This window comes from Corythoichthys intestinalis, chromosome 2 (genome assembly GCF_030265065.1).
Source record: "Corythoichthys intestinalis isolate RoL2023-P3 chromosome 2, ASM3026506v1, whole genome shotgun sequence".
In the NCBI taxonomy this organism is placed as follows: domain Eukaryota; kingdom Metazoa; phylum Chordata; class Actinopteri; order Syngnathiformes; family Syngnathidae; genus Corythoichthys; species Corythoichthys intestinalis.
Genome location: NC_080396.1, coordinates 68,170,824 through 68,185,329, shown reverse-complemented (window position 1 = coordinate 68,185,329; position 14,506 = coordinate 68,170,824). Strand labels below are relative to the sequence as shown.

General features: G+C 40.5%; 1 protein-coding gene across 2 annotated transcripts; it reads left to right on the top strand.

Moving 5' to 3' along the window:
* Positions 1-377: 377 nt before the first annotated feature.
* On the top strand, positions 378-14,316 carry LOC130912555 (glycerol-3-phosphate dehydrogenase [NAD(+)], cytoplasmic). 2 transcript variants are annotated; one of them, XM_057830715.1, is made up of 8 exons: positions 378-701; positions 8,022-8,199; positions 8,395-8,535; positions 8,655-8,793; positions 11,030-11,142; positions 11,329-11,565; positions 11,642-11,748; positions 13,744-14,316. In XM_057830715.1, exons 1-8 carry the CDS (start codon positions 658-660, stop codon positions 13,838-13,840), a joined length of 1,056 nt encoding a protein of 351 aa, XP_057686698.1. In that variant the 5' UTR covers positions 378-657; the 3' UTR covers positions 13,841-14,316. The 2 variants fall into 2 exon arrangements, with proteins under 2 accessions (XP_057686698.1, XP_057686699.1); XM_057830716.1 differs by lacking the exon at positions 378-701 and adding an exon at positions 742-4,145.
* The last annotated feature ends 190 nt before the right edge of the window (positions 14,317-14,506 follow it).

Below are 14,506 nucleotides of genomic sequence, written 5' to 3'. Positions count from 1 at the left end.
TTACTTATTTCAATTTTTATGTATTTCAACATTTCAATATTTATTATTAATTTGTTCCCTTTTTATTTTATTGTTGCAATCTTGTTCCTCACGAAAGTGCAACCATCAAATAATTTCATGTCACGGAAACTGAATTGAAATGTGTAAATAGTGAAATAGAAGCATTTTAATGACATCCCAAAATCACAGCAAACCATGACAGACATGTCAAAATAAAGGAAATCAAACTGTAATACTACAATATGTGCGCCTACTTTTGGTCACTTATAAGTTATAACCAGTCACTGTTTAAAAAAAAAAAAAAATCTGCATGATGACTGAGTCACTCTGATAGGGACAGTACCATTGACGAGAATATTTCCCCGCGTACACGCACACACAAGTGAGCTGAAGTGTGTAACAGACATTTGCTCCAGTTACTTTGAGCCCACTAACCTCACCTCACGACAGCTCAATGAATGAGTGATCGAAAGCAACCTCGGAGGCAACGTCGACTGCTATGGGCGGGCCGGAGTCTCCCCTTGTGCGGGCCAATAACACGACGGGCTGTACGGCTAGGCTGCTCGGCGTCGACATCGGCACATTTGGCAAGCAGCTGCTCGAGCGTTGCATAATCTCACGAAGAGTTCACCCGCTCATCGATTTTGCCTTTTCACGATGGCAGCCGCGAAGAAAGTCTGTATCATCGGCTCTGGAAACTGGCAAGTATTAACCCCGATGCTCACGTGCATTCAGTGCAAATACTAGAGAGAGGGAGTGTAAAGGTGTTGGACAAGGTGAACTTTAAGAGCATGGCCAGCTCCTCTGTGGTCCTCGTTGCTACTTTGCTAGCCTAATTAGCAGCAGAACACCGGTCGCCGGTGGCAACAGCTAGCTAGCCAGCTGATTTTCCTTAGAGCATTTGCTTTGCTGGGCTCTGTGTTGTTTTACTTTAACAGTACCGATGATAAACGGTGAGGCATGTCGTTCTCTGACTACACTCCAAATAGAAGTGTACTGTGAAGGGCTGTCACTGACTTTTTGTAGTACAGTAATAGTAGAGTCTCGCTTTCGGCACCTGTCTTTAAAAAGCTTCATGACGTCATACGCGGATGTGTCAGTTGTTGCAGAAATGAAACCAATGCATTTCATTCATATTACCTATAAATCCTATTAAATGTTCCATTCGGATGTAATTTAAAAAAAAAAAAAAAAAAATGCATTTCATTCAAATTACCTATAAATCCTAGTACTGTATCTGTCTTTGTCAGTCACGTGCCCAAACTAGCGGACACGCCCCCATGCCCCACCTCGCGCCATTTTGAGTGTACCACGGATGTAAACAAACCAGAACAGGAGTAGCTCCGACTCTTCATTACTGCCTCCAACTTCATCGCTGGATATAAAAAAAACTCCCTCGTTTACGGTATCAGCGCTTAAATTTCAAAAACTATAAATCTCTCGACGCTCACGGACATTTAAGGAATGGCTCGGTGCAGGATCTCCGCATTTCGACCGCAGGACCGCGACAACACAGTCCTCACTCTCGTTGCTCTTCTCAGAATCATGATACAGCTCTTACTTGAACATTGTTGAACTTGAATTGTACCTTGAAAATCATCTTAAACATCGCATGACTAAAACAGGTGAAGGAACTGTCGTAATGACATGCAAATTCATGTATATTGCACAATATATTGTTCCAGTGTTGACATTGCCATGCAAAGATGTGCAATTCTCTCAATGCAGGACTTATCATGTGAAGAGGGAAAAATTTACTTGAACACGTTATTCTACAACTAGTGTTATTTTACTTCATATACATATTTTATATTTCCTTGTATTGCTATTTTCTGTTTACCATTGTGCTGCTGCTGTTTTGTTTGAGAATTTTAGTAAAAATTATATATCTAAAAAAGTTAAAACTGTCAACCTTCTCGTTTTGTTAGCAAACATCGGATTTCCTATTCAGTGTTCCACAAAATTGTTTGAATGTAATTAGTAAAAAAAAAAAAAAGTACTTTTCATTATCAAAACCAACACTAGTTCTTTATGTACCTAAGAAAGGCAAAGAGTCAAGAAGACTTCAAAATTGTCACTGACATACTTTATTAAACAGGTTTAAGTCATCTACAAACGTATAAAAAAAACTTTGCTTGTACAAACACTATGAAAAGAAAACTAATTGTACTAAACTACTGTTGGGCACTGGCTTGTCAGGGCACAGCAGACAGTGACAACCTTATCCAACATTGTGGCTTCTTCACCTTCACATGGAAGAATCATGTTTATGGGTATGGTTCCTGTTAAGATATTATACTTCTGACAAACATTTCTGATGACCCTTTTAACATGGATTCTCAGCTGCTCTAGCTGCTGACAGCGGCCTTTTGTAAATGCTGGGAGTTTGACATCTGAACACTACATGCCCACACATTCTTGTATGTCAAAACCTCTGTCAGCCAAGACAATGTCCCCAGGTAACAAATTATCAAGAAAATCACTGTTCATGTTTGTCACTTGGATGACCTCCCCAGCCTTTTGATAAGAAACAAATGGCTCCCTTAGGTGTAATACATGTTAAATACTTCATAGTGTGGTGGTGCTTGTAGCTGGAAAACATTTGGGCACGTGCTTTCAGATTTGATGGGTTTTCTGTGAAAATTTCAAAACAGTCAATAATCACAGTCTGTGTCACATCCTGATTGGTCCTTTGTGATTAGCTGATCACCTTCTTCTCCAGCTTCATGTGTCCCCTCTTCAATCTGTAGCTGACCACTTTCTTCTCCAGCATCAGGTGTCCCCTCCTCATTCTGTTGGTAACTGTTTATTTCACCAGGCTCAGATGGTCCCTCCTTGGTCTGCAGCTCTTCAATGTTTGCATCCTGCTGGACCCCCATCTCTGGTGCTTGCATTGTCTCTTTCCGTAGCTGCTCACGCCTACTTCGTCTTGCAGAGCGTGTAGTGTTTGTCGGTTTAACAGATGTGTGTCCCAGATGTAGGGATGGTGCCCAGTCTGGGTCAGTCTCCATCATTTCATAAACTGGTTCACCTGCAATTACATTAGGTTTTATTTAGAAAGCTAGGTAAGATTGGATATTTCCATGGCATTTAACAATCGTAAACACTTAATCAGACATGCTACCATCCCATCAGATCTCTTAGATCACAAAAGGAAATCTCACGCATTCATAAATATTTCTGTGCATTTTCGCTGTTTACCTGTCTTTCAAATCATTCACTCTATAATGTTTTTATAAACGATGACTGAATAAATTAAACACTTGATATTTCACGAACAGATTAACCCATTTCCACCGCCCTCCCTCTTTGCCTGTAGTTTACAAGTGAGGCTAGGTAGCTAAGGTTAGCCAATGAGAAAATAGCGACTTTAGAAAGCAAAAAACAGCATATTCAGTATCAATACTTAAAAAAAAAAACCCGACTTGCCTTCATGAAAATGCCGAGAGCAAACACGCAGGAAGGGAGATATGGTGTCGAAAGTGATGCCCTTCAGTTTCTTTCACCGCTGCGACCCAGGCCATCCGACGCCGCTTCGTTAGTTCCTCAACCTGCTGTCCATAACCTCTCTTCCAGGAGGGAAAACGAAAAAAATCTTACGTCGTGGTCAACTTTGCTGCCATTTTTGTCGTGTGATTTAGTATGGCAGCCTTTCACACAACACGAGTGTCCCATTTTATCAAAGACAATGATGAAAGCAAAGACGATTCTCACTGCTCAGTTGTTTACAATTAAGTGTGCACTCAAAATGGCAATTCGACCCACAATGCACTGCGGCTTTTGCAAGTGTTACGTCACCTGTCAAAGACCGATAGACCCTACTCACATGACGTCACAACCACGCCTCCGCGCCATATTGTCCGTCAGCTCGTCGGGTTTAAGCATTACTGCTACGTAAATTCCTCCTATTATGGCGTGTTTTTCTGCTCGTTAACATTAATAATCAAAATGGTGAAGGCGTGTGTGGCGGTTGGTTGCAATAACAGAGAAGATAGACGGAGAGACTTGGAAGTTCTACCGTATTCCGAGATTCTACCGTAGTCCGAGAGACCCGGAGAGGAGAGCAAGATGGACTGCTGCAATTCGACGAGAAAACTGGGCACCAAACGATCACTACAGATTATGGAGTAGTCATTTTATATCTGGTAAGATGCATTTAATATATATTTAGAGGGTTTTGGGCTGACAACCACAATTAAGATCATTGCGAGGCTAATCGCCGACAAGTGGCAAATGGCAGTGAAGCAGTAACCAATCACAAATGTGTCAAGCTAAAGTACCAAAAATACAGATTGTCATCACTTTTAATAATTTGAAAATGAACTACGACCTCCTAGCGCGTTCCCTAAACGTCTTATGAGCCCAGAGATGTAAGCACAACCAAAGTGTATACAGTGGGGAGAACAAGTATTTGATACACTGCCGATTTCGCTGTTTTCCCACTTGCAAAGCATGTAGAGGTCTGTAATTTGTTCCATATGTTCTCTTTAACTGTGAGGGACAGAATCTAATACACACAAAAAAAAAAAAAAGAAAATCACGTTGTATGATTTTTAAATAATAAATTTGCATTTAATTGCATGAAATAAGTATTTGATACATCACAAAAATCGAACTTAATATTTGGTACAGAAACCTTTGTTTGCTATTACAGATACCAAACGTTTCCTGTAGTCCTTGACAAGGTTTGCACACACTGCAGCAGGGATTTTGGCCCACTCCTCCATGCAGATCTTCTCCAGAGCCTTCAGGTTTTGGGGCTGCTGCCGGGCAACACGGACTTTCAGCTCCCTCCATAGATTTTCTATCGGGTTCAGATCTGGTGACTGGCTAGGCCACTCCAGGACCTTAAGATGCTTCTTACGGAGCCACTCTTTAGTTGCCTTGGCTGTGTGCTTTGGGTCGTTGTCATGCTGGAAGACCCAGCCACGACCCATCTTCAGGGCTCTCACTGAAGGAAGGAGGTTGTCAGCCAAGATCTGGCAATACATAGCGCCATCAATCCTCCCCTCAATACGGTGCAGTCGTCCTGTACCCTTGGCAGAGAAGCAGCCCCAAAAAATTATGTTTCCTCCTCCATGTTTCACGGTTGGGATGGTGTTCTTGGGGTTGTACTCATCCTTCTTTTTCCTCCAAACACGACGAGCCGAGTTTAGACCAAAAAGTTCAATTTTGGTCTCATCCGACCACATGACCTTCTCCCATTGCTCCTCTGGATCATCCAGATGGTCAGTGGCAAACTTCAGCCGTGTCTGGACATGCACTGGCTTCAGCAGCGGGACCTTGCGTGCGCTGTAGGATTTTAATCCATGAAGGCGTAATGTGTTTCAGATGGTTTTCCTCGAGACTGTGGTTCCAGCTCTCTTCAGGTCATTGACCAGGTCCTGTCGTGTAGTTCTGGTCGGATCCCTCACCTTCCTCATGATCAGTGATGCCCCACGAGGTGAGATCTTGCATGGAGCCCCAGAACGAGGCAGATCGACCGTCAACTTGAACTTCTTCCATTTTCTAATAATCGCTCCAACAGTTGTTACCTTCTCACGAAGCTGCTTGCTTATTTTCCTGTAGCCCATCCCAGCCTTGTGCAGGTCTATTATTTTATCCCTGATGTCCTTACACAGCTCTTTGGTTTTGGCCCTTGTGGAGAGGTTGGAGTTTGTTTGTTTGAGCATGTGAACAGGTGTCTTTCATACAGGTAACAAGTTCAAACAGGTGCAGTTATTTCCGGTAATGAGTGGCGAACAGGAGGGGTTCTTAAAAAAGAACTAAGAGCCCAAATATTTACTAGTTGGTAATGTATCAAATACTTATTTCATGCAGTTAAATACAAATGTATTATTTAAAAATTATACAATGTGATTTTCTGGATGTTTGTATTAGATTCCGTCCCTCACAGTTGAAGAGAACTTATGATACAAATTACAGACCTCTACATGGCTTACAAGTGGGAAAACCAGCAAAATCGGCAGTGTGTCAAAAACTTGTTCTCCCCACTGTATATGCCCTCTACTGGCTAACTCAAATCGTACAGGCAACAATAAGTCCGCAATAAATTAATTAATCAGCCCTGGGGACAAAAAAATAATAATCCTGCTTCAAAGATAGCTTCGTACCCCTGGGATATACCAAGAAAATTTGTGATTCATCTGTGAATAACAGAGGAGAAGCAATTTTAGTTAGTCTTCACCAAGAACAATAAAGTGAGTGAGCGCGAGGCAATCAAAACGTGATGAAATAGCGCAAGCATTTTTTGGAACAATCTACCTTTGAAACTACATGGAATAGTTGTTGCACAACTTTTTTAATTGACTTCTGATTGCTAAAGCAGGTATCATTGACTTTGTTGTGTTGATGAGATAAGAGGCGATCATTCATTTATGTAGGTTCAGTCATAATAGTCCTCTGAGGGAGTACGATGTGGCAATACATAGTGACTTTGGCAGTAATATTTTTACCTTTGTGACACTTCAAACATTTGAACGGTTCCCTCCTTCCATAAAACATCCACGAAACATTGAAAACTTGGCGTTGATGAACAAAATCATTTACAGCAGGGGTGCTCATTACTTTCAATAGCGAAATACCAGTCAATCGCAACGCTAGTGTGGGTTCATCGTGGTATCAAAAAAAAAAAAAAAAGTTTATTTTATTTATTTATTTATTTTGAAATGTACATAGTTAATTATGTTGTGCGAGCAACATATGCTGCTGCTAAGGTAGATCGTGGGAAGTGATCTCTGTGAAAAGTAGATCTTGGAGCAAAAAACAATGAGCATCTCTGATTTACAGTGTATCACTTTCACATTTGACACACCAAGCACTCACCAAGAAAAAAGCTTTTCAGCTTGGCTGAATACATCTCCGTCACATGGTGAGCTGGGTGGTGACAAAATGCAATGTCAGCACCGGCGGTTAAACCAGTCACACCATCGCTTCTGCCATTGAATCTTTGAATTTTTTGTGACACTCTTGGAAGTTGATCAAGAGTACAGTGCATTTGAGTGCATTCGTGACTAGTTTGGAATTAAATCAAGGGAACAGTGTGTGTGTGTGTGTATTGGATCTCTTAGGGGGGATGCTGGCCAGCGAATCAGAGAGCTGATTTTGAATTGTGCGGGCTCTCCCTGCATTCTGCTAGCTCAAGGGCAAATTTCCACGCCATTTTTTCTCAATTTTTGGTTTTTGATCAATAGTTTTTAAAAATCCACGCTGCATTGAGGGCGCGAAAGTTGAGCCTCGAAGTATCGAGGGATCACTGTAAAGTAGTATTTAAATGCATACATGTGCATTTGCTGTGGTTTAGTACAATACTTTCATCGCTCAGTTCCTCTTTGTTGTCGTTGTGAACTGCAGTTCCACAGAAATGTCCAATTAGCTTAGAAATTAGAGGTGTGAGAGCCATTTTTTGAGCGTCCAAACTTAAAGAAAGCACATTTACCAAGGTTTCCCCGGCCATGACATGTTTGTCTCCGTCCACCGAACAACTTGCTATCTCTACGCCAGCACCTCTTCTATAGGACACATTCAGTATGCCACAAAACACTCACTGCTGCCAGGAACGCACCCTCCCAGAGGGTTTCGGAATCGGCACCTTTCAAACTAAATTTCCTGAGCCTCCGGCGTCGTACAATGTTTTAAAGAAGTCTGCGTACTTGTGAGAAGGCACCATATTTTATTTCTGTTTAAAAAAAAAAAAAAAGTTAAAAATTTACTGGAAATTTTGGTCTTGAAAGTCCTTAAAAAGTGCTTGAATTTGTTCATGAAAAACATGTAAATGGTATTATACTTGTATAGCGCTTTTCCACCTTTCAAGGTGCTCAAAGTGCTTTACACTACATTGCCATCTACCTACTGGTGACGCAGACAAACCCTTATTATACTATTAATTGTTACACCTCGAGATTATAGGGCTTTTCAATACCTACAATCAAGTGTCTTCATCTTGCACGCCACCTGTATTTTATGTTAACCAACACTTTTAGGTCAAGTCTAAAACTAACTGTAAATTATGAACAATACAGGGGCTCTGCCATTGCCAAGATAGTGGGTGCCAATGCTGCTCAGAATTCCAAATTTGACAACACGGTAAAAATGTGGGTGTTTGAGGAGATGGTGAACGGGCGCAAACTGACTGAAATAATCAACACTGACCATGAGAATGTCAAGTACCTTCCTGGACACAAGTTACCAGCAAATGTGGTATGTATGTAATGTTGTTTTATCATTAGTGACCCAAAGATTTGCTGCATATTGCTTTGCCCCATTTTGCTAATACAGCAATTCTTGGTGGATTGTGCTTTTTATGTTGTTAATTCTCAGGCTTTGTTTGTCCTAGTGCAGTCAGTGAACCATACTGTATAAAATACCTCATTTCATGCTGTCGTTTCTCCTCAGCTGGCAGTTCCAGACTTGGTGGAAGCATCCTGTGATGCAGACATTCTGGTGTTTGTCATTCCGCACCAATTTATTGGGAAAGCCTGTGATTCCATGAAGGGCAAGATAAAGACTGATGCACTGGGCATTTCTCTAATCAAGGTTTGACTTTGCAGTTTTTCAACATTATGCTCTTAAAGGGCCGTAAGCTATTACACCTCAACTGTGATTGTTAGTACAATGTGAATACTTAACATTTGTGCGTGGTTACTTTTTTCTAGGGTGTTGACGAGGGGCCCGATGGACTAAAACTTATCTCTGATGTGATCCAAGAGAAGCTTGGAATTGCAATGAGTGTTCTGATGGGGGCCAACATTGCCAATGAAGTAGCAGATGAAAAGTTTTGTGAAACTACCATCGGTAAGTCTCACCCTACTTATTTTTTACTACTGTGCAGCACTACATATATGACAAATTCCAAAATGCACCACAGTTGCTGTTGTGTCCGTCATTGCACATGTATGTATGTATGTATGTATGTATGTATAAATTATGTTTGTATACTGGTATCCAAGGTAGGTAGTAATTTCATTGTTTACTTGAGTAACCTTTTGAAAAAAAATGTACTTCTAAGATAAGTTTTACCACACCATACAAAAAGTATTGAGTAGATTTGTGATGATGAAAGGCTACTCTTACTCCGCTACTTTGGGCTACACTATAGTCATTACAGTTTTCCTCTTCATTCTACATAAAGTATTTGATTTGACTACATTTTTGCCAGAGATGCCGACAGTGGCTCTACCAGTTTCACCAATGAGACAGCACAACAATAAACACGACACCATTATACTAATAAGATGTAACAATACAGTCACATGAATCTCGTGGCGTCTGCTGTAAAAAATAAAACTTTGACATAGAGCGAGGCTTTCAACTTCTCGCCCCGTTTTTATTTGGCAGTTGGCACTGAAACAACAGAAAACCAGAGATAGGATAGTTTTAATTTTAAGGTAGGAAATATGTTTTCACCACTGGAGGGCACTCATGCTCTCTGGGTGAGTGATGTTTCCTGTTTTCCTAGGCTGGATTCGACATTTGGCCTAATATTGTCATTTAATACAGTATGTTATAGAACAGTATAATAATAATTGATATAGGTGATGTGCCTAGAAATTTTTTTTGTTTTGTTTTGTTTAAAAAAAACGTATGTATATTTTGATTAATGGTTTTTTTCAAGCAATGCAGATGTAATAATTATGAGATATATACATATACAGTATATAAAAGAAAATGATTTGTACTATTTTTTTTTATTGAAAACAATTCTGCAGTGGACTGACAGTGCGAAGTAGTGAGGGATCATTGTACTGTAAATCATCGATCCCAAACCTTTTTTGCACCACGGACCGTTGTAATGTGGGCCTTTTTTTTCACGGACTGGCAATGTGTGGCAGAAAATGTTAGTAAACATAAAATAACACGTCGAGGCCAAAAACAAATATTAAGAGCAGGGAAAATGTCACTCAATGAACCTTTTTTTTTTTTTTTGACAGCGGCCTCTCCTAAAATTTGTCGGCAAATATCCGTGGTCACAAGCATGAGTTGTTCTCCAATCGTGAAAGGCTTCTTAGCTTTTGCAATACGGTTCGCCACGAGGTATGCTGTTAGTGCATTCACTTTAGTTGCCTCGTTTGCTAGCTTTTAGCCACATATTATGCAGAATGGACTTGGTTGTAGGCTCCTCTTCTGGCTCAGTAGGTGGCCTTTTCCCCACAAAAAAGCTGTCCAAAGGCGTCAAAGCCAACAGCAGCTAAAGTTACTATTTACATTGACTGGCGCTGGGCTTCTTTAGGTGTACACCCTAGTATTTGCGGCCAACCATTAGATGGCGACCTTTACAAATCTTTACTCTGATTAGTCTATGGAGTAGACAGGGATATTGATGTGTCAAGAGATATAGGCCGGATTGCAGTCATTAATTAATAAATTTTTTATTTCTCTGCGGCCCAGTAGCAAACGCGCCACAGACCGGTACCAGTCCGCAGTGCGGTTGTTGGGTACCACTGCTGTAAATGATGTTTTCTTAAGTAATATTATTTTGAAGTAACACTACTCTTGAGTAAAATGTTTGGCTACTCTACCCACCTCTGATATACTGGTATTGGATTTGATCATGTTTTTGCATGCCACCGATTACTACAAGTACTGTACATTATGTAAATAATTATTAATACCTGCTTATTATTATTTTTAAATGCTTGCTTTGTTTGAGTCAAAACGGCATTTATGTTCAGAAATTAATCTGTCAAAGTCGATTAGTCTTTTGGGGGGTCTGGACTGGATGTATCCGCCTCAGGCATCATTTTTAGAGCAGTTATTCAAGTGGTTTCAGCCAGAGAGACAAATCAGAAATCTGTTTAAGATTTCAAGTGACATGCAGAAAATGTCATTGCCAGTAAAGGTTCTAAATTAAGCTCTTAGGTATTCCATGGCATGTGGTTACATCTAGCTTTTTTTCTTGTTAAATGACAAGAACAGTTTGGTGTGGTTTCACATCTCCACAGTTTGACATTTAATATAAGATGGTATTTTTAAAACAAAGCCATAGTTGTGGAGAACATAGTGAAATAGTTGCTGGGTTTTGATTTTCCAGGGTGCAAAAATGAAAACCATGGGGCTCTCTTAAAGGAGCTCATGCAGACCAGCAACTTCCGCGTGACTGTCGTGCAGGAGCATGATGTGGTGGAAATCTGTGGAGCTTTGAAGGTGAGGTTTTTTTTTTGTTTGTTTTTTTTTCATAAAATGGAAGTTTACGTGATTGAAAATAATCACCAAAACCCTGTGAATTGTGAATGTGGACTCGAAATGGTATATTGACATTATAGGCAAAAATGTAGAAGCAATGACTGACTGAATTTTCATGCAATATTTTCTTCTTCCCACTTCCTGTAGAACATTGTTGCAGTGGGAGCGGGTTTTTGTGACGGTCTGGGTTTTGGTGACAACACAAAAGCCGCAGTGATCCGGTTAGGTCTGATGGAAATGATTGCGTTTGCCCGCATTTTCTGCACGGCCGGGCCTGTGTCCTCTGCGACCTTTCTTGAAAGCTGCGGTGTTGCCGATCTCATCACAACCTGCTACGGTGGCCGCAATCGCAAAGTAGCCGAAGCCTTTGCCAAGACAGGGAAGGTGAGTGAGACTAATACATTCTTTAAGACTCTGTGTTTTCACAAAATTTAACTTTCGTGTTTCATCTCTTTGTCAGTCCATCGAGGAGCTGGAGAACGAGATGCTGAATGGCCAGAAACTCCAAGGACCAGCAACTGCAGCTGAGGTCTATCTCATCCTCAAACACAAAAACCTGGTTGACAAGTAAGCCCAGCACTTCTAGAATTAGAGGACATTTTGGCTTCAAAATTATTGACAAATACGCCTTCTCTGGTTTTCCGGTACATATTCATCAGTAATAAGTCGTAAACTATCAAATGTTAAGATTTTTATTGCATGATCTATTTGATGTTTGGCACAATCACTGTAACGGGGTTGCAAATCTGTACTAATGTCATTAGTACTCGTACTTATTCTAATGAGCAGAATCTAGCCGTGACTCATGATTAAAAGAACATGCTTGTGTGAATCAGTGTTGTTTTCGTCAACGATGACGATAATGTAAATATTTCGTCAATGAACAATTTTTTCATGACGATGATGCGCTGAAAACGTGTCTTTGGAGACTAAAACATACCAAGGCGGATGCCAGTTGTCGTCTGACAACACAAGAACGAGATAAATTCATCACAGTTTCCGTCTTAAGTTCACATTGTTTGATATTTTCTTATTTTGTGTGTAGTTAGCACTCATTTAACAGTGTTTATTCGTGTCACTCATGTGACGTGCTGCACATTTTCCTTCAAGACTTTTTTACGTTTTTTTACCGGTATCAATGTGAAATGAGCTGTATTCAACATGGTCTTAAAAAAGTCTTGAGTCTTAAATTTGGCTTGTTGAAACCAGCAGAGACAAGAGAATAATGGTATTTGAATTTTTTTTGTTTGTTTGTTTGTTTCAGCGCGAGTAACGCCTGATGTTGTTTTAGTATTTTGTAGTTTGGGACGTAAAATGTCATCCAATTGTGGAATTACTCGCAAAATGCAATCGGTCAACTAAAATCTACACTAACTGTAAGGATGCAACAATACTGTTTTAAATTGAACCGTTCGATACGCCCTCTTCGATTCAGTACGCAAAAATATTCGATGCAAGTGAAAAGCTCCCAAAATGTATTTTCCAATTTTTTTCTTGCGTTTGCTCGCTAATATGCCCCGGGTGCATCAAAAAACTGAGGGCTGTGCCTTGAAAAACTCTGAGACAGCTCCTCCCCATGAGCAGCCCTCCTCCTTTCCTCCCTAAAACTGCGAGGAGGGCGGAGTGAAGCCTGCTGCATTTGTTTGTGGCAGAGGTAACAGACACGACAATCATGGCTAGCGAGGAAAGACCGAAGTTTGAGGAGGCGTTGAGGAGCATTTTGGGTTTGCTGATACGCTATCCCCTCTCGTACATATTTCATGAAGACTGTCTTCCTGGATATTTATAATGAAGTCCGCCAAAACATTGTTACCGACTTGGCTGCTACGAACAACCTCGCTTTGACAACAGACAGCTGGATCCCCCGGGACACTGAGAGCTACCTCACAGTTACATGATGAACAATGAGTGGCAAATTGAGAGCGCTGTACTTCAAACTCGTCCTGTTTATGAAAGTCGATTGTCATATGCTGACTTCTGTGGCCTTCTTTAATGCTCCAACAACACTCGCGCACACACACTCGATATCATCAAATAGCAAACTAGATGTGCTACGTTAGATCCCCCCCAAGTCCCATGCCATTGGCTACGTGAGCCCAGAGTTATCATGGGATTCATAGTCCATATACGGTACTACATCGATGAATTAAGAACCGCCATGACTGAATAGAAGTTAAGCAGGCCAAATCAATCCATACCAGTGACTATAGATAATGCTGCAAACATTTTTAATTCAGTACGTGACCTAGATGGACTCAGACCACAAATAGGATGTTTTGCTCATGTGGTAAACCTAGCTGCTGAGAGAGCTGTAGCAATCAACAGTGTGCCTGCCCCACTTTACAATCAGTAAGAAGCACATAAATATTATGCACTAAGATGCATGTTTATATAATGGCAATGGCAATTTTTTTTGTTAGCAAAATAAAAAAACATTGAAAAAAATAACACTTGTATTTTTTTGTTTCGGAGCATTAAATGTATTGAATCGTATCGAAAATCGTACCGAACCGTGTCATAACTGTATCGTTGCATCCCTAACTGCAGACTTCCTTTTACCAGGTTCCCACTGTTCAACGCCGTCTATCAGATCTGCTACCAAGGCCATCCAGTCACAGAGTTTATCAGCTGCTTGCAAAACCATCCAGAGCACATGTAAAATGCTAACAGACTGAACAAGTGCCTTCTACATGGAGAACGTTACCGCGTCATGTTACTCATCCAAAATGTGAGGCGACTCCACTGCTTTCAAGAAAAACAGCGGCCATCCCACCCACTCCATGGAGATGCTGCATATCGACTGTTTAGATGTCAACCATTTTGTCCTTAACGGATGGCTAAAGTGCTTTTTATTTCATGAAGCGTGTTGAAAGATTTTATTGGCTGCCATTGAGTGAGTTAACACTGCAAAAATTTTTACCAGACATCAATGCATGTGCTAAAATTCTAAAGGCCAGCTGATATGAACGGGATTTACCAAAGTGTGTTTGTGGGATAATAATGCCGTCCATAACCAAAAGTTGTATAATCAAAATGTAACCCTGCTTAATGTCTTCCTAGCTTTGAGTCCTCGAATCATTTCATGTCTTGTACATTACTAGTACCTGCGCACAGCAACTTTTTTTTTTTTTTTTTTTTTTTTAAAACAAGTGCCTTATAATGTATGGTTGCTAAAGTATTGGGAAGTGCATCTATTTGTACTCACCAGATACTTGCTTGTAAAATTTTAAACATGACTGCCTAATGGCTTTTTTGTTACATCAATCTTTGAATAACTTGCCATGTAGACAATGTTGAAAGTTTTGACATCGTACAGCACTAAAAA